The following is a 24,082-nucleotide window of genomic DNA, read 5'->3' as shown; positions in this document are numbered from 1 at the left end:
TGACGTTTTGTTTCTTTTTTCCCCCTCCCCACTCCCAAATAATTTTTTTTGTGCTCAAGCGCTGGAAATAGAAGACTTTTCCATTCCGGCCTCTTACTATCAGAGTTGACTACTCCCAGGTCGGGAGTAGCACAATTGGATGTGGAGTAAAGCTACACTACCCCATGGAATACTTCCAGGGCGGGTACCCACAGGTTGGATACAGAGTAAATTCCATCTACACTGTCCCATCAAACATGAGATTGGCAATAGTCACATAGTAGGGAAAGGTTTGGGCCAGTGTGGCATTCGGAATTCCCAAGCTCGTTTCTCGCTTGCAGCCACAGAGACAGGGCACTTTAATTCACACTGGTTAGATACAGAGAAACTGTTTCATCCGGTGGGGGAAATCAAGAAGATGGGGACTTAATGTTAAAATTAGATCTGGGCCCTTCCGGAGCGAAATCAGGCAGCACTTTTTCCACACACGCAGGGTTGGTAGAAATCTGGGAAACTCTTCCTCTGGATCAATTGGAGCTGTCAAATGGAGATTGATAGATTTTGTTAGGTAAGGATATCGAGGGGTATGGAGCATAGGCAGATAAATGGGGTCGAGGTACAGATCAGCCATGATCTAATTGAATTGTGGAGCAGACTCGAGGGGCTGAATAGTCTCCTGTTCCTGATGTTCCTATCGATCTGGGCTAGATTTGAACACCAGTCCCTGGGGGGTAAGACATGTATCTAACTGACTGCCACTGTGCCCGAGATCATTGACTTCCAATTACAGCGCGGGTTAGATACAGAGTAAAAATGAGCATTAACTTCCCCTGTTTGTGATGATGTGACCTACTGAACCTTGAAGGGGGGGAGGGTAGTCGGGGGGAGGGGGGATGGGGTGGGGTGAAGAACAAGAGAAAGTTGGCCCTGGATAATTTGTTGTTGACTCTTCCAGAATGGCCAGGCACCGAACCCAGTAGCTGCCCCGTTCTTCCCAAGACGGTGTCTGAAAGCGAGAGTGTAGGGCAGGCGGCAGAGAGAGTGCCACTGGGGAGTCTGCCTCTCCCGGTGTGAAGAAGCCAGCCGGGGGAAACTGAGACGGACGGTCTGCGGCGGAGGCCAGCCGTCTGCATCGGTGACCAAGTAGGTCGTTGGAGCTCTGTGAAGAACCACCTCAGCCTGCGAAGCGACGAGGAAATGGCCAGGATTCTGCTGGATGTGTAAGTCTTTCTTCTTCACCCTCCACGCCCCCCTCCAATTTCTGTCCTGGAGCTGCTGGCCCAGAAATTCCTTGGGACTGCCCCTGCGGTGGAGGCAGATGGAGGATGACCTTCTGACCGCCCACTGGTAATATCCCTGCCCGATATCGCCAGCTGGCATATCGCGGCGAGGCTCCTGTGCCTGTCCTGCCCACCTGGGGACACCCTCCTGACCAGGCATGAGGACCTTCCCTGCAGCATTTAACTGGTCTCATAATCCGTCCACCCCCATTCATGTTCTGTCCCCGTCCCTCCCGCAACTGCTAAACACCAGCTTCCGGCCTCCAGGAATTTCGGGCCGCTGACTTTTCTGGGCGCAATTCCACGAGGGAGCCGGCTGCCTAACTGGGACAAGCGGTCACGTTATTCCGTGTCGCTGTTTTCAGCGGGGGAGAGGCAAGGTACTTTGAAACTTTCAGAGCAGTTACTGCCTAAAGATAAACACCACACCCCACTCCTTAACTCACCCCACCCCCCCAACCACAGGGGTGCACAAACCAACAGTGGGGACCACCAATCCCCTGGTCAGCTAACTCCGCACTGATCGTGGGCCAAACCTGAGACCCACCAGGTGCCAGCTGTGGGTCAGTGGGTAGCGCTCTCGCCTCTGGGTCAGCAAGGTCGGGTTCAATGTCCCCACTCGCCGAGACTTGAGCGCAAATCCAGGCTGACACTCCAGTGCAGTACTGAGGGAGTGACGCACTGTCAGAGGTGCCGTTTTTGGGATGAGACTTTAAACTGCTGCCCCGTCTGCCCTCTCGGGTGGACGTCAAAGATCCCACAGCGCTATTTTGAAGAAGAGCAAGGGAGTTCTCCCCGGGCCAATATTTGGCCAAAATTGTCCTGGGCCAATATTTATCCCTCAACCAACATCACTAACACAGATGATGTGGTCATTATCACTTTGCTGTTTGTGGGATCTTGCTGTGCGCAAATTTGCTGCCGCCTTTCCTACATTACAACAGTGACTATACTTCAAAAGTACTTCATTGGTTGTGAAGTGCTTTGGGAAGTCCTGAGGGCATGAAAGGCACTATTGAAATGCAAGTTCGTTCTTTCGTAGGGCCTACCTGCTCACCATCCTTTTCTCCTGAGGTTGTAGCTGAGACAGTCTGTTGGGGCCGGGTATAGGGAGCTACGTCCAACAGCTGGCAGTGCTCGACACTGAGGGTGGGAGCCCCAAATGGGAAAATGTTCCATTCCTCAGCCCAAATACCCTTCACCGTGACGAGCACAGAAGTAAAAGAGGTGTTTTATGGTGAATTAACTGGAGAGGAGGTTGAGGGGGATTTTCCTCGAGGCCAGGATTACCACCGGAAGGGGAATGCGGGCAATTTCTCCCGGCAGCGCACCCCCCCAGCCCCGATCATTTTGCTGGGTGGGTCGGGGTGGGGGGAGTATCAGTTAGTTCCACTGGTGGACTCCCAGCAGCATCTTCACTCCTCAGAGGGAGTCCATCGTTGCCGTTGCTGCAGAGGGGTCCTTCGTGTGGCCTCTGAAATTGGTGGGGGTGGGGGGGGGGGGGTGGTCATGGTTAAAGTGGGGGTAGAGGCCCTCGGAAAGGGTCAGGCTGGAGATCTGACAGAGCCCAGCCGATATAAAGAGCGGGGAGTGCTTTGGTAGTGGTTGTAGTAGTCGAGCAGCCCAGAGGTGGCGAATCCAAGTCAAACCTTGGCGAAGCTGTGAAACTGAGTTCAATCAAAGTGGTAATTTGAGGACCAGGAACAAATGATGGTGAAAGCTGAGGGATTGTCGTTAAAAACCCAACTGGTTGATTTAACGCCCTTCAGGGGAGGGAGCCGGATGCCCTTTCTCCTGTCTAACCTTCACGTGACTCCAGTCCTATGCTACGTGGGTGACGGGACCACTCTGTTGTCTGGCCAACTAGGGATGGTCAGTCGATGCTACCTTGCCAACGTCACTCACGTACCGAGATATAAATAACAAAAGGGAAGCTGTCCATCTTTCCTATCCAGTGGTCAAACCAATCCTTCCTCCCACCACATTCTCCCGACTGCCTTCTCCTTCCATCACGGTCGATACAGAAAGGAGACTATCCGGAGTCTTCAGCCTGTGCACCCCCCCCCCCCCCACCTCAACCTCTCCGTTATTGCTGTGCAGCGGGACGCATGCAGCAGGAGTGAAGGAAGACCTGGGCGTGGGTTTTAGGGGCAGGAAATTGGTGGGAGGCCCCTCCCTGCCTCATTGTTCCTCGACCCGGCACCGGAGTGACCCGTTTTCGGGCCGTCGTTCAGAGGAGAATCCGCCCTGTTTAGATCTCGACCCAATACTCACATGGGCCGCACTCAAGGACCAGCTCCGTACTTGGAAACTCTCCGTCTCACTCCTTGTTTCTCCCCCCTCCACCCCCCACCTTTCTCCCCCGGGTGGGTTAAGAGTTGACTGGAGTTTCTTGAATTTTCTAGGTTTATAGAGAAGTGTATGAATCAGCCAGGGCCGAATCTCACTGTCCAGGAGGTCGGACTCGACCAGGAAGCGACTGGCACTTGTGGTTCAGCTAAAGAAGATAACGGTTTGTATTATCTTACAGTTCTTTGAACACTCGAAATGGGGCAAGAGAGGGAGGCAGAGAGAGAGAGAGAGACAGAGGCACAGACTAAACTAAAGGTTCTCGAGCTTTAATGGTGCTCCTTTGTTTATGGGGTATCTTCCCTGTCTGTCTGGGCAGCAACAGAGATGGAGGAAAGTGCTGAATCACAGCCCTGGTGACATCCCACAATAGTGAGCAGGTAACCAAGGACTGGTGGAGTTGCAGGTCAAAGGTCGGAAGGCTGATGGTGATCCCTGAGTCCTGTAATAAAGCACCATTGTTTTTAATGTTGCTTCGCCCTGCCCCAACCCCAGCTGTGAACGAACAGCCATGTTAATGATACGATCGTGTCTGGTCGTTTCTGACCCTTGTTCTGATGAACTGGAATCGGGCTGCAGCCTGGGTTTGCCCATCCCCTTCGACCCCAGCCACTAAACCGGCCATCTGCAAAAGGAGATCTGCTTGAAACAAATAACCTGTTGCTGTGTTGTTTAAATTTTGATTCATTGTTTGCCCCTCCCCTTCTATCCCCGACTCTCCCTGAAGGTGTTGACTCCTGTCCGGGTACAGATTGCTGCCTTGTCCCAGTCGCCAGTCTTGGTGTGACTTCCGTCGGTGGGTCACCGTAGGACAACTGAATACCCCTCCTGCATGCTTTTCTGCAGGGGTCACTGTGTCAGTGATCAGTAGTGGGACCCTGGCCTGGTCTCGTTACTCCTCTATCAGCCTGGGGGGAGCTACAGCTAATTCTCCTACTCACTCTGGTCAGTAAAGCCAGTGGGGACTGGGATTGATTTCCTGACCTGTGTGGTCCATGGTCCATTTACCATTTGATGGGGGGGTTTCAATTAGCAGATTGTTGTTCAGAGAATCAGTGATTGTACATTTTGTGGACCACCCGCCCAAAAGTCGTGATTTCCAATCTCACCGTGGCAAGTGGTGCAATTGAATTCCGTAAATCTGATGATTTTGAAGGCTGGTACCAGGAAAATAAATCGAATCATAAAAGATTCAGAACAGAAAGGAGGCCACTCGGCCCGTCATGCCTGTGCCGGCACTTTGAAAGAGCTGTCCAATTTAGTCCCGCTCCCCAGTTCTTTTTTCCCCATAACCTTACAAATTAGTCCTCCTCAAGTACACGTCCGATTGCCTTTTGAAAGTTCCTATTGAATCTGCTTCCACCACCCTTTCAGGTCGTGCGTTCCAGATCTTAACAACCCTCTGTGGAAAAAATCTCTCCTCATTTCCCCTCTAGTTCTTATGCCAATTATTTTAAAACTATGACCTCTAGTTACTGACAGAGGAAACCGTTTCTCCCTACTTGCTCTATCAAAACCCCTCATACCTTTTGAATACCTCGATTAGGTCTCCCCTTAACGAGGATGAATCGTTGTAAAAACCCAACTGCTTCACTTAATGCCCCCGACTGAATGATCGATACATGGTTCCAGTCTCGCGTGACTCTCGGTGCCCTCTGAAGTGACACTGCATTCCACTCAGTTGTTCCAAAGCAATCAAGGAAATTTGGGATCAATCAATAAACGTGGCTTGGCCAGTGTCTCCTGTATTCTGATCAGTGATCTGTGGCTGCCACTCCTTCAAGTGTGAGCCGGAAACTCCTAATTTTCCTCTTGGCGTTTCACGTTGACAGTTTAGGTGGACTCCTCCACTTAGAAATGAGGCTCCTGCACTTGCATGTAAACTGCTGAGGAGAACACTCACTTTCCACGTGTATAAAAGCACGGAAGCTCTTTGAACCCAGAAAGCCTGCACACAATTCAGATTGAGTTGAAACCTGGGTGTCTCTATTCAATGCAGAGACTATCTCTGGCACGAGAAAGGCCACAAATGGCTCGCACACAACACTATACAGTATCTTGCTGGTTATAAGAGCTCTGCTTACTTCCAGCCCTCTTCATATGTTTTGCCGATTTTTTTTTTTTTCTTCCCAGAACAATGTGACTTGGATAGCTTCCCATCACTGTCAGCGGGATCAGAGTCGACTGTGACCCTGTCGCACCCCAGCAGGTACTGCTCTGCGGAAGTGTCAATGATACGGTGAACCGTTTAATTCTACAGAAGCTGTCGGCAAGTCTCTTTCTGCCCTCGGTTCGTGCATGCGTGCCTCCCCCCCCCCCCCCCCCAACCCCCTTTCTGAAAGGATGCTGTCCTACACATGGGCGGATCGAGCTGTAGTGAGTGTCTTCCCCCCACCCACACAATGGGTGTGCATGATGAGTGGTGTAGTGTTCCTGTTGGTGGTTTGTGTCCCAGGCGCATGTGTAAATTGTACTGCCAATTCCAAGCGTGCGTTACCCTGGCTACCCCTGGTTTCATGGTTTCCATGTTGTCCTCCCCCACCCATTGTCTTCAAGAGACACGGTCCCTTTAAGACACCTGAACTGATAATCTCCCAAATGGCTTCAAATCCCTCCCACCGTCCCCCGAACTGTATTCAAATGAAGACTCGTTTCATCACCTCCTCTAATTCGTTCTTTCCCAGCACCTGGAGCTCTTTGCCTCCCTGGGTCTTCCCTGCCAAATGCAGCCTTCAGCTTTTCGAACCCCAATCTTGGTGTCACCTGAGTACTGCTTAATTTACCTCCTCTTCTCTCCGACCCTCCCTACTTCAAACCATAGTGCGGAGAAATTTTGCCCATTTCGGGCACCCAATCGAGGCACTCCCGGGTCAGGTAGGGCACGGTTAGATGCAGATTAAAGCTCCTTCCACTCCCCACCTCTGGTGCGGGCCTCGTTGCAGTAATGCCGTGTTTGATATTTTTCACGCCCTCGAGTCCCGAGTGGGGAAATGTCGTCGCGGTGTTTGTTGGAACAGGTCAAGCTGGCAGGTGGAACTGGGCAACTGGTGCCACCGGCGGTGGGAGGGCCGAATGTTATCGATTAAAAGTAAGACAGGATGGCATTAACACCACACTTGAGGCATTTTCAGTATCACAAAAGCGTTATTTAATCATGACAACAGGAAATTGGTGTGAGAAACAGGAGGTCCTCAAGAATTTTACACCACACTTTTCTTCACACCTGAAATAGACCAGCTGGTCAACTTGACTGGACTTGTTTCATTTCCAGTATGTTACGTTATGAATATAAAATCCTAATTGCTGGGTTTAAGGGGAGGGTTTCGAGTGCGGATCTGTCCCCTGATGTAATTTTCTCTCCTTGCAGCATCGGCAGTTTCCAGGACGACACCGATGCCGACCTGTTCAGCGGCGCAGACTCCCAGTCCGAGAGCAACTCTAAATCTCCGGGTAGGGTGAGAAGGAGGCCCGAGCGTCTGCCGCTTCCCAATCACGAAGCGAAAGAGGAGGAGGAGTGGGATTCAGGCAGCGAGAGCAACAGATTCGAACGCTGCAATTCGAGAAAGAAAGAAGTTGATCTGAGAAACGAAGAGATGACGTCGACTGTCCCGGCAAACAGGTGAGTAATATTGACGCTCTTCTTACAGTTCCGCCTCCTTTCGCAAGGGAGATACACGTGGGCGCTGCCTGCCGCCATGATGTCACGCCGTCATGAATTGCCTTGGTCCGCAGTGATTCTTGCCATTGGTGACCTTGTAGATATAATGTACGTTGTTTAGAAGGATGAGGAAACCCCGATATGGTGGGGAACCCTGGGCTGACCTTCATTCCCATCGTACGGTGTCAGCCGTGGCTCAGTGGGTAGCACTTTCGTCTGAGTCAGAAGGTCGTGGGTTCAAATCCCACTCTAATCTAAGCTGACACTCCCAGTGCAGTACTGAGGGAGGTGCCGTCTTTCAGGTGAGGCCCTGTCTGCCCTCTCAGGTGGACGTAAAAGATCTTACGCCGCTATTTCAAAGAAGAGCAGGGGAGTTCTTCCCCGGGCCAATATTTATCCCTCAACCAACATCACTGAAACAGATTATCTGGTCATTATCATATTGCTGTTTGTGGGATCATGCGGTGTGCAAATTGGCTGCCACATTGTCTACATTACAACAGTGACCACACTTCTAAAGGGCTGTAAAGCACTTTGGGACGTCCGGAGGTTGTGAAAGGCGCTATATAAATGCAAGTCTTTCTTTATCCTTTCCAGCACCAAGACCGCTTATTTTCACCTCTGCTAAATTGCCTGTCTCTGGTTGTACCTCCTCCATCCTGAAACCCTTATCCATGCTTTCGTCACCTCCAGAGTCAATCACGCTGATACTTGCTGCCCTTTTGTTGTTTCTCCCCACCCCCCCCATAAACTCCACATTTACCAAAATACAACTGCCTGTATCCTGTCCTGCACTGTCTTGCTCAGCCAATCCCATCTCCAGATCCCTCCATGGACTCACTCCTTCCTACCTCCTCCTCTATAGGCCCTCCTCTGACCTTCTGACTCCAGCCTCCTGTCTGTTTCACCGCCCACCATTATTGCCACAGCTTTCAGCCACCTCCCTTCACCCTCCCCCCCCCCCCCCCCCCCTGGCAAATGGCTCAGTATCTGTTCCTCTTGTATCTCTGTAAAGTGCCTTAGGATGTCTTGTCCCTTAAAGGAACTATATAAATGCAAGTAGTTGTATTTTATAATCACTGCCAACATTGCTTATTTGATTGGATGCCTTTGAGGCTCGGGTTTAGCCAATCAAATAGCATTTTTCCATTGAGTCTACCGCACAGGAACAGGCCATTTGGTCCAACTGGTTTATACCGGCGTCTATGCGCCACATGAGCCTCCTTCCATCCCTCTTCATCTCACCCTATCAGGATACCCTCTATTCCTTTCTCCCTCATGCTTATCTAGCTTCCCCTTAAATGGATCTATGCTATTTGCCTCAACTACTCCTTGTGGTAGCATGTTCCACATTCTTACCACTCTCTGGGTAAAGAAGTTTCTCCTGAATTCCTTATTGGATTTGCTAGCGTCTATCTTATATTTATGATCTCTAGTTTTGGACTCCCCCACAAAGGGTAACCATAGAGAAAATGTTTCCACATCAAACCCTTTCATAAACTTACAGACCTCTATCAGGTCACCCCTCAGCCTTCCCTTCTCTAGAGAAAAGAGCCCCAGCCTGTTCAGCCTTTCCTGATAATTATATCCTCCTTCCCATTATATCCTTCTCCCCATTTTTCTTTCCAAAGTTGTTCCCAACACCAAAATGGAAGGTGGGCGGAAGAGAGAGCAAAGTTAGTCAAAGGGATTGAACTTGGGGAGAAATAGAAAATAAAATTTGAAAGAAGTAAGCGCATATTGCCACATGGTCACATGATTGGGTGGAGAAAGGCCATTGGACCCATCCATCCAGAAAGGCTCTGCAGTCCCCCACCATCGTACCAACTGCTTCTTAAACCATCCCTGAGTTTGACACAGAACTCCATTCCTTGATCTGTATTTGCTTGAAACACTTCTTGACATCAGTCCGAACTTTGCCGTTTATGAGCTCATACCCATGCCTCCTTGTCCTACTCTCTCTATTTAATTTGGAGCAGTGTTGTGGATTAACCTTTTCCATACTGTCAGCTATCTTTGGATATACACCGCTCTAATAGGGTTGCCAACTCTGGTTGGACGCATTCCTGGAGGTTTCATCATATGACCTTCCTCGTCCAACCACCCCAATCAAACAGCCTTGTTCCCCATCTCCAATAGTTTTATAACTAATAAACAAAAGTATTCGAAGAAAATGAAAAAATCTCTTCTTTTAATGCCCCTATGATTTTTCTTCTGGTTTGCTCCCAGCAGTGTCCTGGAGATTAACCTTCAATTCCTGGAGACTCCAGGACAATTCTGGAGGGTTGGCGACCCCTACTCTATAAGGCCCTTTCGAGCTTAACAAGCCAATTTTCTAATTTCCTCCTAATTTGGTTCTCTGATCCTCAGGATCAGTCTCCTGGGCCCCTCTCAACACAGCCTGCATGACCCGAGTGTTTCCCTCATGTCTCACTCACCAGAAATGGACACAATGGACAGACTGTGGTCTGACCAGAGCACGACATTGAGAGAGTAAAATTAAATATAGTGCCCAGTAGAGTAGAAAGGAACGGGCAGAGGATAGCTTAGGTGTCTATTTTTACTTAAAACCGTGTTTTTAGTTTAAGGTTAATAGTCCAGTAATAACAATTATGTAGCACCTTTTAACTTAGTTTTTAAGGAGCTTCTTAAAGGAGAGAGAGAGAAGTTGAGAGGCGGAGAGGTTTAGGGAGGGAATTCCAGAGCTTAGTATAAAGACAGCTGAAGGCACGGCTGCCAGTGGAGGAGCAATGGAAATCGGAGATGCGTAAGAGGCCAGAATTGGAGGAGCGCAGAGATTGCGGAAGGTTGTGGAGCTGGAGGAGGGTACAGACACGGAGGGACGAGGACATGGAGCGGTTTGAAAATAAGGTTGAGAATTTTAAAATTGAGACGTTGCTGGACCGGGAGCCAACGTAGATATCAGCGAGCACAGGGGGTGATGGATTAACGGGACTTGGTGCGAGTTAGGATACGGGCAGCAGAGTTCTGGATGAGGTCAAGTTTAGGGAGGGTGGAAGGTGGGAGGCCGGCCAGGGGAGCATTGGAATAGCCGAGTCTGGAGGTAACAAGGGCATGGATGAGGGTTTCAGCAGCAGATGTGCTGAGGCAGGGGAGGAGACGGGTGATGTTATGGAGGTGGACTTCGACGTTCTTGGTGCCGAAGAGGACATGAGTTGATTTGCCTAGTTTTATTGCAGTGATACTAGTTGATTTCAAAGTCACTTCGCAGGAGGTGAAAAGTTACAAAAACTGCTTAGCCTGAGGAGATGGGAATTTCCCTGGATGCTCATTTTAATTTTCCTCTTTTTTTCCTCCACCCCCACTTCCTTCCCTTGATTCTCTATGTTCAATGCATCTCCCAACTCCACAACTCAAAACAATGTGGGTGGGGAAGCGTAGATTGCAGGAAATGTGTCGCAGTGTAACTTTGTTAAAATCATTACCGGGCTCCACGCTGCTCCCTCTTTCCATTTTCCAGACTTCCCGCAGGGCCCGAGAGCCAAGGCACTTCCCATGGGGAAATTATTCAAGTCTATATCGGTGAGGGAGGTGAACCGACTTGTCCTGCAATCAAAAAAGGTAGGAAGTGCTTGGGAGTTTAACGTGGCTCAGTGATATCCCTGGGGATTGGTGTGGAAGCGTCGGGATACGGGATAGATGGTACCTTTATAATGGTGGAGCGCGATGCTAAATTACAGCCGCCGGGTTGGGTGGTGGATCTTAAGGACTGAGTGAGCTGGTGCCTCAAGTGTCATCCCATGTACCAAATGATATGTCCAGGTCAACAGTGAACTTAAACTAAGGCCGCTTGGGCGTTTTGCACGGGTATGAATAGAGATGTGCTAAAATGGTGGGGGAAGCCAGCTCCCCAGGTGACCGGCTCATGGAACGAATAAGCCGGTTTGGAGTGATGGTGGGAACTGGTGCTGAGCTGGCTGATCTCGTTTGGGGGGGAGGGGGCTGGTTGGCTGCTACATTTGGCCGCTGTATCCCTGGGTTAGGGAGGTAACGAATTAGTCTGGGTTCTGCCTCCTGATCTCCAGTGCTGGTGACTGCATGATTGGACCTAGGACGGGGGCCAAGATTGGGCTCGGTCGTGATGGCTCCCACCCTCCAACTCCCTTGTTGGAATGTCTTGCCGGTACTCACTTCTCAGAATAATCCCATGAAGAATGGCCAAAAATCACTCTAGGGTCACCTTTGGAGAATCGCCATCTGGGCAAAGTCCCAGAGGATGACCACTGCTTACGGAATCATATCCCAGAATTCCCTGTCCTCACTTGATGTCCACGCACATTGGAAGTCTGTTTCTCTCTTTTCTCCTTTCTCTTTCCCCCCCCCCCCCCCCCACACACCTTTTTTCTAGAATACCTCTACTGCTGCCCAGCTAATACCAGGGAACTCAGGTGACGGAACCCAGTGCCATCTTGGTTTGTAAGGCTCAGCACTTGCCCAACCAGTGTCTTTACCTAGAAAGACATGAGGGGAACTTAACCAGTCCTTCAAGTTAAGACTGTGGTACCCAGATATTTTCTTTTAGTTTTGCTTCATGTAAACTTACAGGAGGAGGGGAGGGAGGGTGGGAGGGGCGGAATTGGTGTTGGAAAAGGAGGATCCTTTTTCAATGCATTGTCTCTCCACATGGGCCGTTAGTTGCTCTGGTCACCTGGAGGTCATGTTGTTTAACGTGCTCTTTTAAAATGAGTATAAACGTGCTTACGATCTTTTACCACTTCCCCACCCCACCGGATCTCGTTTCATTGACTCCATGAAGATATGAGAGAACCGAGCTGTGATTGCCTCTGATTGATTGAATAGGAGTGATCACACCATGCTTTTTCACACGTGACTCCCTTTGCTGAAATGGACGGGTTGGGTGGGCTCAAATGGAGCAGCACTTTACAGAGTAGCTTCAGTCGACGACGGCGTAAAATGTACGGCCCGTGAAAGAGAGAGAAAGGTTCATGGTTCAAGTGTAACTCTTCAGAAACAGCTGGCATTTGTGGACTGTTATTCTCTCAGAAATACATCTGTGAAGTTGTACTGCTTGAGGTTGAGGTTGATATAAGATAGTCACTAATAAATCCAATAGGGAATTCAGGAGAAACCTCTTTACCCAGAGAGTAGTGAGAATGTGGAACTCGCTATAACAAGGAGTCGTTGAAGCAAATAGCATAAATGCATTTAAGGGGGATCTGGATAAACACGAGGGAGAAAGGAATAGAAGGATATGCTGATAGGTTAGATGAAGTAGGGAGGAGGCTTGTGTGGAACATAAACATTGGCATAGACTTGTTGGGCCGAATGGCCTGTTTCTGCACATTCTATGTAAAGGAATAGTAACTCGTTCAAAGCAGAGCAGGGAGATTTCCTGGTAAACTGGCCAACATTCCTCCCCCGGAAAACAGAACCAAAAAAACAATTAGCTACTCATTTATCTCATGGATTTAATTGGGATCTTGCTGTACATAAAATGGCTGCTGCAATTTGCCTCGATAATCAGGTTTGCTGCACTTCCAAGTAACTAAGGGTAGGTAGAGCTCTTTTGTGTCCTTTTTGAGCGATGTAATGTGGTGCTCTGCAAACGTAAGTCTTTAATGTTGTTGCTGTCTTTGACCTTTCCGCAGAGCAAGAGGAGACGTGCAGCCTTCCTTCACCTGTGGGCTCAGTGGGATCGGAGTCCACGGTGACTTTATCACATCCGAGCAGGTATAGGACCAATACCACCAGCTTAATGAGCATTTCACAGGGCTCAGAAGACATTAAGAAACTTGCAGAATGGGCGTGTAATTGGCAAATGAATTTCACTATAGATAAGTGTGAGGTGGTGCATTTTGGTGGGAAGAATAAGGAGGCCACATACTCTTTGGAAACTAAGAGTCTAAATGGGGTAGAGGAGCAAAGCGATCTGGGGGCACAGATGCACAAATCACTAAAAGTAGCGATGCAGGTTAATGAGGCCGAAAAAAAAGCAAACCAAGCAATGAGGTTCATCTCTAGAGGGATAGAATTGAAAATCAGAGAAGTTATGTTCAACTTGTATAGAACCTTGGTCATACCACACTTGGAGTACTGTGCACAGTTCTGATCTCATTATAAAAGGGATTTCGAGGCACTGGATGCAGCACAGAAGGAGGCCCTTCAGCCCATTGCGTCCGTGCCAGTTCTTTGAAAGAGCTATCCAATTAGAACCACTCACTTGCTCTTTCCCCGTCACCCTCTAATTTTTTTTCTTTTTAAGTATATATTGAATTCCCTTTTGAAAGTTACTATTGAATCTGCTTCCACCGCCCTTTCAGGCAGCGCATTCCAGATCATCATAACTCGCTGTATAAAATAAATTCTCCTCATTCTCCCCCACTGGTCCTTTTGCCAGTTATCTTAAATCTTGGCCCTCTGGTTACCGACCCTCCCACCAGTGGAAACTGTTTCTCCTTATGTACCCTATCAAAACCTTTCCTACTCTCTGAAATGATACTCTTCTCCTTCTGCTAGTGATATCAGCTTTGAAGATGATTGCTTCCTGGACACGGCCGTGGGATCTGAGAGCGAGACTGAAGGGCTGGGGGCGGTGACGAACAGGAAAAAGCCACCGGCACTTCCGGACCATGAAGCCAAGAGCAGGAATGCCAAATGGGATCAGCTTGGGACACTCGACATCGGAGAGGAGTTCGATCGCTGGAACTTCATGAAGGATTATTTGAAGCTGAAGAGTGATGAAGAGATGGCCAGAGTACTGCTGGACTTGTAAGAACTCACTCCTTTCTAACCAAAAAAAAAAAACATCCTTTCTTCAAGTTCTGTCACTGAATAACTTTTTATGAAGGGAAGTATTTAGTCGGGGTGGGTGCAGTTCCTAGTTTATACTCAACTTGTCGTCAGTCCTTTTAGTTTAAGATATCAATGGAAGCCAACCTATAAGGGATCTATAAGGACCCGTATGCTCTGGAATTCTTTCCAAAAGCCCCTACACTTATCCACCTCCCTCTCCTCCTTTTAAGACCCTCTTTGACCAAGCTTTTGGTCACCCGTCCTAGTACCTCTTCCTTTGGCTCGCTGTCAATTTATTTTTGATTGCGCCTCTGTGAAGCGCCTTGGGACATTTTTCTGCCTTAAAGGTGCCACATAAATGCAAGTTGTGTTGTAAGCTTTTCCAAATTCACGGTCAGATGTTCTTATTTTTAAGCTCCCACATAGTTTTGTCAGTGCGACATTGTCAAAGGTACGGTCTTTCAGATGAAATGTTGAAAACGCAAGGCCTACCCTGTTCCAGTGGTTCAGGTGGAATCATTGAAAGTTACGGCACAGAAGGAGGCCATTCGGCCCGTCGTGTCCGTGCAAACCGAAAAAGAGCCATTCAGCTTAATCCCACTTTCTAGCACTTGGTCCGTAGCCCTGTAGGTTACGGCACTTCAAATGCACGTCCAAGTACTTTTTAAATGAGTTGAGGGTTTCTGCCTCTACCACCCTTTCAGGCAGTGAGTTCCAGGCCCCCACCACCCTCTGGGTGAAAAAATTTCCCCTCCGCTCCCCTCTAATCCTTCTACCAATTACTTCAAATCAATCCCCCCTGGTCACTGACCCCTCTGCTAAGGGAAATGGGTCCTCCCTCTCCACTCTTATCTAGTCCCGCCATAATTTTATACACCTCAATTAAATCTCCCCTCAGACTCCTTTGTTCCAAAGAAAACAACCCCAGCCTATCCAATCTCTTCTCATAGCTAAAATTCTTCAGTCCTGGCAACATCTTTGTAAATCTACTCTGTATCCTCTCCAGTGCAATCACATCTTTCCTGTAATGTGGTGACCAGAACTGTACGCAGAACTCAAGCTGTGGCCTAACCAATATTTTATACAGTTCTAGCATAACCTCCCTGCTCTTATATTCTGTGCCTTGGCTAATAAAGGAAAGTATCCCGTATGCCTTTTTAACTATCTTATCTACCTGTCCTGCTACCTTCAGGGATCTGTGGACATGCACTCCAAGGTCCCTTTTTTCCTCTACACTTCTCAGTATCCTCCCATTTATTGTGTATTCCCTTGCCTTGTTTGCCCTCCCCAAATGCATTACCTCACACTTCTCCGAAATTGAATTCCATTTGCCACTTTTCTGCCCACCTGACCAGTCCATTGATATCTTCCTGCAGTCTACAGCTTTCCTCCTCACTATCGACCACACGGCCAATTTTTGTATCGTCTGCAAACCAGGTGGACTTTAAAGAGCGTGTGACACTTTTAGAAGGGGGGAGAGAGAGAGAGAGAGAGAGAAAGAAGTTGCATTTCTACAGCGTCTTTCATGACCTCGTAGATGGAGTTAGGATACAGATCAGCCACGATCTAATTGAATGGCAGAACAGGCTCGAGGGGCCAAATGGCCTCCTCCGGTTGCTATGTAACGCAGCAGTCAATTTGCGCACAGCAAGATCCCACAGACAACAGTGTGATAATGACCAGAAAATATTGGCCCAGATCAGCGGGTGGGATGTATGATGGGACAGGACGGGGTCTATAACGGGCCAAAAAGCAGGCAGCTCATCTGTTAACCCTCCCCCCTGTTTTGCCCCCCTGTCGATGTTGAATTTTGCCCCCTGTGGTTTTGGTCAGGGCTTTTTTTCTAAAGTAAAGACAGTGAAGCGATTGATACGTTTTGTGCTTTGCGACTCTAGATACACGAAGACACACGCGATTCCGGCCAGTCCGCTAACAACACTCTGTGCGTTTGTGAAGAAGGTGTGAGAGCTTTACGCTGCACTAAGGTCGGTTACAACCACTTACTCATTTACTTCTCAGTGACGTTAACTCCTTCTGTTCCAAGTGTCCCCGGGGTGCAGTGTGATTCGCTCTGTCTGTCTCTCACCAGTGGCCGCTCACTGGTTGTGACAGTGATTTCCATTTCTAACCGATGTTCAACAGAAAGGGTTTCCCCAAAGTGACCCTGGCCTGAAATTCTGTCGGGAGCTGGGGGGTGGTGTGGGCTCTCCTGGGGTTCCTACTGTAACTTTGAGCCTACTGTAACTTTGAGCCCCCCGCCTCCTCCAGTGAAAAGGGTCATTTACCCCATTTCTGTAGCAGGGGTAGGGGGGGTCCACCAGACATGGGCTGAGATAAAGCAGCAGATCAGGAGGTGCTGGGCTCCGAGCTCATTCTGTTGCTGTTAGACTGGTGAGGGGGGAGGGAGAGAGACCTGACGCAGGTTTTCGAAACCCTGAAGAGAATTGGCCAAGTGCCGACTGACGATGGGGGGAAATGAAAGGACCTCGTCGACATTTAACCCGTGACCTAAACGTAGCGTAAAGACCAGCTGCTTGGCCAATTTCCCCCCCCACCCCACCCCCGACACAGTGCTCCTCACGGTCGAAGAGCTGGTGAACACCAAAGCTCTTGGAATTTCACTTCTGTGTTGACCAGCCCGTGATTTTGGGTCCGCTTTAATTTAGGAGGTCAGGGTGTGGGAGGGAGGAATCACAGGCTGGCAAGAGTGGAAGCAGAAATCCCGACAACTTGCTGGGGTGAACAACCCGCAGGTTCAGGCTTCTCTCCAACACTGGGTGGGGGCCCCCACAAGAGAGTGAAGCTGGGATTTTCTACTCCCTCCCTCACCAGTCTGTGATTCCACCCCCCCCCCCTCCTCCAAAATTAAAGTGGTCCGACAATCCCGGCCTAACCAGTGCAGAAATGAAATACCCCGAGCTTTAGTATTCATGGGCTCGTCGACCATGGGGAGCATCGCCGACCTGACCCGATCCTAACCTGAGGTCCACCTGCTCATTTCCCTGAATGGCGATCAGGAGCAGGGTCCCTGGTGGTCTGCAGCTACAGCTTTGTGGGACCCCCACCCTCCCTTGGTGGTCGTCTCCCATCACTTCTCCAACCTCGATTAGGCTAAACTCCACACCCCAATTGCACTCCGTATCTTGCACTGATTGAAGTCTAATCCAGTTCCCATAAAATCTCTTCCCCGCCCTCCCCCCTCCCCCAAAAGGTTCTGGATGCTGGGGAGTCAATTGAAGCTTTCCAGACTGAGATCGATCGATTTCTGTTGGGTAAGGGTATCAAGGGATGTGGGTCCAAGGCGGGTGAATGGGGTAGAGGTGCAGCTCAGCCTTGATCTGATTGAATGGCGGAACAGACTGGAGGGGCTGAATGGCCTCCTCCTGTTCCTGTATAACTGGTCTGTGTGGGACCAGCCCTTTGTGACTCGCCCCTTAATTTGTTTTCTCGTTCTGCCGTACTTTCCTGCAGGGATTTACCCGGCATCCAAGGCCTCGGCCATAATCTGAGAGCTTACCGCATGGGAAAGTGCAGATATAGTGTCTCGCTCTATCAGAGAGAGAGAGATGGGTTTGTGTTTTTTGCTTTAACTTTGCTGAGGTGGTATAAATGTGCTTTTCTTTCTGTTGGAACAGTTTTGAGCAGTTAGGTATTTCCAGCAGTGACTCTTTCGCACCATCGGCAGCAGGTAGGAGAGCAGGAGCTGGCTATATTGTGCCCCAGGATCAGAGACCAGGAGCTGGCAGATCGCACTCAGGCAGGTACTGCTTTGGAAAGATTGATAGTGTAAAGTGAACCTGGTGTGTGTTAGCAAGCTCTTCTGAATCCTTTGTTTTTTACATCTATATGGTTTGGTCCAAGCAATGATACCTAGTGCCTCTTACTGGGAACCACTCTTGTCCATAATCCCAGTGGGCCAAATAGTTATCCTGTCACTTCCTGTGGTACACTACAACAACAGCTTGCATTAATATAGCACCTTTAACGTAATAAAACGTCCCGAGGCACTTCACAGGAGCGATTATCAAACAAAATTTGACACCGAGCATAAGGGGATATTAGGGCAGGTGACCAAAAGCTTGGTCAATGAGGTAGGTTTTAAGGAGTGTCTTAAAGGAGGAGAGAGAGGCGGGGAGGATTAGGGAGGTAATTCCAGAGCTTAGGGCCTAGGCAGTCGAAGGCACGGCCGCCAATGGTGGAGTGATTAAAATCGAGGATGTGCAAGAGGCCAGAATTGGAGGAGCGCAGAGATCTCGGAGGGTTGTAGGGCTGGAGGAGGTTACAGAGATAGGGAGGGGCGAGGCCATGGAGGGATTTGAACACGAGAATGAGAATTTTAAAATCGAGGCGTTCCTGGACCGGGAGCCAACGTAGGTCAGCGAGCACAAGGGTGTAGGCTGAATGGGACTTGGTGCAAGTTAGGATACGGGCAGCAGAGTTTTGGATGAGCTCAGGTTTATGGAGGGCGGAAGGTGGGAGGCCGGTCAGGGGAGTGTTGGAATAGTCGAGTCTAAAGGTAACAAAGGCATGGATGAGGGTTTCAGCAGCAGATGAGCTGAGGCAGGGGTGGATACGGGCGATGTTAGAGGTGGAAGTAGGTGGGCTTGGTGATGGAGAGGATATGTGGTCAGGAGCTCAGCTCAGGGTTAAATCGGACGTCAAGGTTGCGAACGGTCTAGTTCAGCCTCAGACAGTGGCCAGGTAGAGAGATGGACTCGGTGGCTAGGGAACGGAAGACAATGGCTTCGGTCTTCCCAATATTTAGTTGGAGGAAATTTCTGCTCATCCAATACTGGATGTCGGACAAGCAGTGTGACAAATGAGAGACAGTGGAGGGGTCAAGGGAGGTGGTGGTGAAAGACAATCATCACTTGCCGTTCCTTCATCATTGCTGGCTCCAAATCCTGGAATTCCCCACCAACGCCGTGATGGGTGCACCGTAACCACGACAGGAGTGGGCCCATTACCACTGTGCTGCCATTGGAAGCATACCTGTTCTCCTCCCCTTTAACCTTGTGCTGTCATTGGATGAATACCCGATTCATTCCCCTTTAACCCTGTGCTGCCATTGGATGAATACCTGATCCCTTTCCCTTTAATCCTGTGCTGTCATTGGATGACTATCCTATCCCTTCCCCTTTAACCCTGTGCTGCCATTGGGTGAATACCCGATTCCTTCCCCTTTGACCCTGCGCTGTTGTAAAGGTGATGGTGGTGGATTGTGTTTACTGATGCCCCTTTGCCCGTTTTATTGCAGTGTACCAGATGCGGAGGCCTCGCCGGAGCCCACTCTGACCAGAGCAGGTTCCCTTCACCCTTGACACCCTTCTGTTGTGTAGCTCGAGGGTGAGCCAAGTGCAGGTGCGCTTCAGCTGACTTTGGTCAAGATGTGATGCAAGACAATGGAATTATTTATTTTTGTATATATACGTGTGCGTCTGTGTGTATTGTACAGTATTTTTGTAGAGATTTTCTATCGCAGAAAAACAAATAAAGTTTCTCCAGTTTTATGAAATGTTTCTTCGATGGTCTGTGAAGTTTCCATCACATGCCCGTGCCTCCTCCCTCTTTCTGCCCTGAACGCCGTGACTTGTACTGGAATGCAGTCTCGCAGGCACTGAGTCACTGCCGCACAGTTGTCCCTCCGCCACATGTAAAATGGAGATGTCCCTCCCCCACATTTAGAAACATAGAAAACTTTACAGTACAGCAGGAGGCCATTCGGCCCATCATGTCTGTACTGGCCGAAAAGAGCTACCCAGCCTAATCCCACTTTCCAGCACTTGGTCCATAGCCTTGTAGGTTATAGCACTTCAAACACTTTTTAAATGTGATGAGGGTTTCTGCCTCTACCACCCTTTCAGGCAGAGTGTTCCAGACCCAGCACCCTCTGAGTGAAAATTTTTTTTCCTCAGGTCCCCTCTAATCCGTTTACCAATTACTTTAAATCTATGCCCCTTGGTTATTGACCGCTCTGCTAAGGGAAATGGGTCCTCCCTATCCACTCTATCTAGGCCCCTCATAATTTTATACACCTCAATTAAATCTCCCCTCAGCCTCCTCTGTTCCAAAGAAAACAACCCCAGCCTATCCAATCTTTCCTCATAGCTAAAATTCTCCAGTCCTGGCAACATCCTCGTAAATCTCCTCTGTGCACTCTTTGGTGCAATCACATCTTTTCTGTAATGTGATGACCAGAACTGTACGCAGTACGCAAGCTGTGGCCTAACTAGTGTTTTATCCAGTTCTAGCCTAACCTCCCTGCTCTTATACTCTATGCCTCAGCTAATAAAGGAAAGTATCCCATATGCCTTCGTAACCACCTTATCTACCTGTCCTGCTACCTTCAGGGATCTGTGGACATGCGCTCCAAGGTCCCTCTCTTCCTCTGCACCTCAGAATCCTCCCATTTATTGTGTATTCCCTTGCCTTGTTTGACCTCCCCAAATGCATTACCTCACAGTTTGGATTGAATTCCATTTGCCACTTTTCTGCCCACCTGACCAGTCCATTGATATCTTCCTGCTGCCGACAGCTTTCCTCCTCACTATCAACCACGCGGCCAATTTTTGTATCATCTGTAAACTTCTTAATCATGTCCCCTACTTTTAAGTTTACATCATTAATATATAACCACAAAAAGCGAGGGACCTAGTACTGAGACCTGCGGAACCCCACTGGAAACAGCCTTCCAGTCATAAAAACACCCGTCGACCATTACCCTTTGCTTCCTGCCACTGAGCCAATTTTGGATCCAATTTGCCACTTTTCCTTGGATCCCATGGGCTTGTACTATTTTGACCAGTCTGCTATGTTTGACCTTGTCAAAAGCCTTGCTAAAATCCATGTAGAGTACATCAAACACACTACCCTCATCGACCCTCCTTGTTACCTCTCAAAAAAAAATTCAATCAAGTTAGTCAGACATGACCTTCCCTTGACAAATCCATGTTGACTGTCCTTGATTAATCCGTGCCTTTCTAAATGACGGTTTATACTGTCCCTCAGAATTGGTTCCAATAATTTGCCCACCTGAGGTTAGACTGACTGGCCTGTAATTATTAGGTCTATCCTTTTCTCCCTTTTTAAACAACGATACAATGTTAGCAGTCCTCCAATCCTCCAGCACCATGCCTGTAGCCAGGGAGGATTGGAAAATGATGGTCAGAGCCTCCACTATTTCCTCCCTTGCTTTTAACAGCTGGGATACATTTCATCCGGGTCTGGCGATTTATCTACTTTCAAAGATGCGCAACCCCTTAATACTTCCTCTCTCACTATGTTTATCCCATCCAATATTTCACACTCTTCCTCCTTAACTACAATCTCTGCATCGTTCCCCCTCTTGTGAAGACAGACGCAAAGGGGGTTATTTCAAACCCCAAGAACGGGTGGGTTGGGGGCGGGTGGGAGTTGAAAATAGTTTTTTGGTTCGCGACCGTAACCCAGCTTTATTTCCGGGTTTAACGTCAGCGTGTAAAAGAACAGGTTTCCCACTGGGAATGCAAAGTGCAAAAGTTTTGAGGTTGCGACCCAAAAAAACAACTATTTTCAACTCCCACCCGTTCTTGGGGTTTAAAATCACCTCCAAGGTATTAAGAACCATAGCCACATTTTCCGCCTCCACACATAGGTTACCTTTTTGGTCTCTAATAGGCCCTACTCTTTCCTTAGTTATCCTCTTGCTCTTGATGTATTTATAAAACACTTTTGGGTTTTCCTTAATTTTACTTGCCAGTATTTTCTCATGCCCTCTCTTTGCTTTCCTAATTTCCTTTTTAATTTCACCCCTGCATGTTCTATATTGCTCTAGGCTTTCTGCAGTATTGAGCTCTTGGTGTCTGACATAAGCTTCCCTTTTTTGCTTTATCTTACCCTGTGTGCTCCTTGTCATCCAGGGGGCTCTAGATTTGGCAGTCCCACCCTATTTTTTTGTGGGAACATGTTTACTCTGAACCCCTTGAATCTCCCCCTTGAATGCTTCCCACTGCTCTGACACTGATTTACCTTCAAGTAGCTGTTTCCAGTCCACTTTTGCTAAATCACTTCTCAGCTTCGTAAAATTGGCCTTTCCCCAATTTAGAACTTTTATTCCTGTTCAAACTTTGTCCTTTTCCATAACTATGCTAAATCTATCTGAATTATGATCATTACCACCAAAATGCTCTCCCACTGATGCTCCTTCCACCTGCCCAGCTTCATTCCCTAAAACTAAATCCAGAACTGCACCCCCTCTTGTTGGGCTTGCTATGTACTGGTTAAAAAAGTTCGCCTGAATGCAATTTAAGAATTCTGCGCCTTCTATACCTTTTACACTGATTCTATCCCAATTAATATTAGGGTAGTTGAAATCCCCGACTATTACTGCCCTATTGTTTTTGCACTTCTCAGAAATTTGCCCACATATTTGCTCTTCTATCTCCCTCTGACTGTTTGGGGGGTGCATAGTATACTCCCAGCATGTGATTGTCCCTTTTTTCTTCAGTTAAAACCATAATGCCTTATTTGATGATCCTTCTAACATATCCCTCCTCACAGCTTTATTTGTTTCTTGAATCAATATTGCCACCCCCCTCCTTTTCTTATCCCCCTCTCTATCTCATCTGAAAATCCTGTAACCAGGAATGTTAAGCTGCCATTCCTACCCCTGTTTAAGCCATGTTTCAGTAAAGCTAAGATATCATACTTCCACATGTCTATCTGCCCTCAGCTCATCTGCCTTATTCACTATACTCCTTGCATTGAAGTATATACCATTAAGCACTGCCAAACTCCTTCAATGTCTATTTTCTAACCTTTGTTTCCCCTGCCTTCCAAACTCGCTTTCCAATTTTCTGCCTTCCATTTCCAGCTCTGTTTCTCTCCCTTCTGAATCTATGCTCAGGTTCCCACCCCCCTGCCAAGTTAAAATGGGGGCTGTTCCTTCCCTATATTTGAAATGGGGGATGTTCATTCCCTGTATTTAAAATGGAGGCTATTCCTTCCTCGCATTTAGAGCTGCTGTTTACACAGCTGGACAGATGTTGGGAAGGGCAGAAAAGGCCAGAAGGCTCCAGGAGCTAGCAATGACAGTAGGATAGATCAGCAGAACGCAGACTGATGGTCGGGGAAAGCAAGTGAAGCTATGGTGAAGAACGTGATGGGTTCCCAGCGCTTATCCTAAAGACTCTATCACCACAATGCTTCGACCAATAGTGTACGTGTGGACTTGGGGAGGAGAAGATTTGGAGGGGAGCCAATCATCATTTCCTGCTCACAGTTGTGAGTATTTAATACAGACAGCTCGCAGTGATCAAATCCAATTTCTGTATTTTCCCCCTCCCTGTTCACAGTGGACAGTGTCCCTCAGTGTATTCTGGCCTTTCCTGCTTTGCAAATTGTCTTAACCGTACAGGTTAGATACAGAGTAAATCTCCCTCCAAACTGTCCTTTCAAACACTCCCAGGTCAGGTACAGCACAGGTTAGATACAGAGTAAGGCTCCTTCTACACTGTCCCATCAAACACTCTCAGGGCAGGTACAGCACGGGTTAGATACAGAGTAAAGCTCCCTCTACACTGTCCCATCAAACACCCCCAGATCAGGTACAACATGGATTAGATACAACAACAATTCCATGGTCTCGCTCCTCCCTATCTCTGTAACCTCCTCCATCCCTATAACCCTCCGGGGTCTCTGCGCTCCTCCAATTCTGACCTCTTGCGCATCCCTGATTTAAATTGCTCCACCATTGGTGGCAGTGCCTTCAGCTGCATAGGCCCTAAGCTCTGGAATTCCCTTCCTAAACCTCTCTGCTTCTCTCTCCTCCTTTAAAATGCTTCTTAAAAACCAATCTGATCAAGATTTGTCCTAATATCTCCTTATGTGGCTTGGTCTCTGCTACGTTAAAGGTGCTGTATAAATGCAAGTTGTTGTTTATTCTTTATCAGTATTTTAGCCTTTGCTGCACCTTCTCCCTAATTCCAATGGAGGGTGATCCACCTTTTCCAGTACATTTTGTTCAGCTGTGAAGGAATTGCAATAAATTCTGCCCCAACAGAGG

General features: G+C 48.4%; 1 protein-coding gene across 1 annotated transcript; it reads left to right on the top strand.

Annotated features, from left to right (window-relative positions):
* Nucleotides 1-1,067: 1,067 nt before the first annotated feature.
* On the top strand, nucleotides 1,068-19,539 carry si:ch211-40k21.5 (uncharacterized protein LOC100332117 homolog). Its single transcript, XM_067974098.1, has 10 exons — nucleotides 1,068-1,199; nucleotides 3,665-3,771; nucleotides 5,742-5,817; nucleotides 6,976-7,227; nucleotides 10,748-10,848; nucleotides 12,897-12,978; nucleotides 13,765-14,016; nucleotides 15,936-16,025; nucleotides 17,676-17,801; nucleotides 19,298-19,539. The coding sequence occupies exons 1-8, from the start codon at nucleotides 1,177-1,179 to the stop codon at nucleotides 16,003-16,005; spliced, it is 963 nt and encodes a 320-aa protein (XP_067830199.1). The 5' UTR covers nucleotides 1,068-1,176; the 3' UTR covers nucleotides 16,006-16,025; nucleotides 17,676-17,801; nucleotides 19,298-19,539.
* Nucleotides 19,540-24,082: the final 4,543 nt, after the last annotated feature.

This window comes from Heptranchias perlo, chromosome 39 (assembly GCF_035084215.1).
Source record: "Heptranchias perlo isolate sHepPer1 chromosome 39, sHepPer1.hap1, whole genome shotgun sequence".
In the NCBI taxonomy this organism is placed as follows: domain Eukaryota; kingdom Metazoa; phylum Chordata; class Chondrichthyes; order Hexanchiformes; family Hexanchidae; genus Heptranchias; species Heptranchias perlo.
The sequence above is the reverse complement of the archived record's forward strand: the minus strand, read 5'-3'. Positions and strand labels throughout refer to the sequence as shown.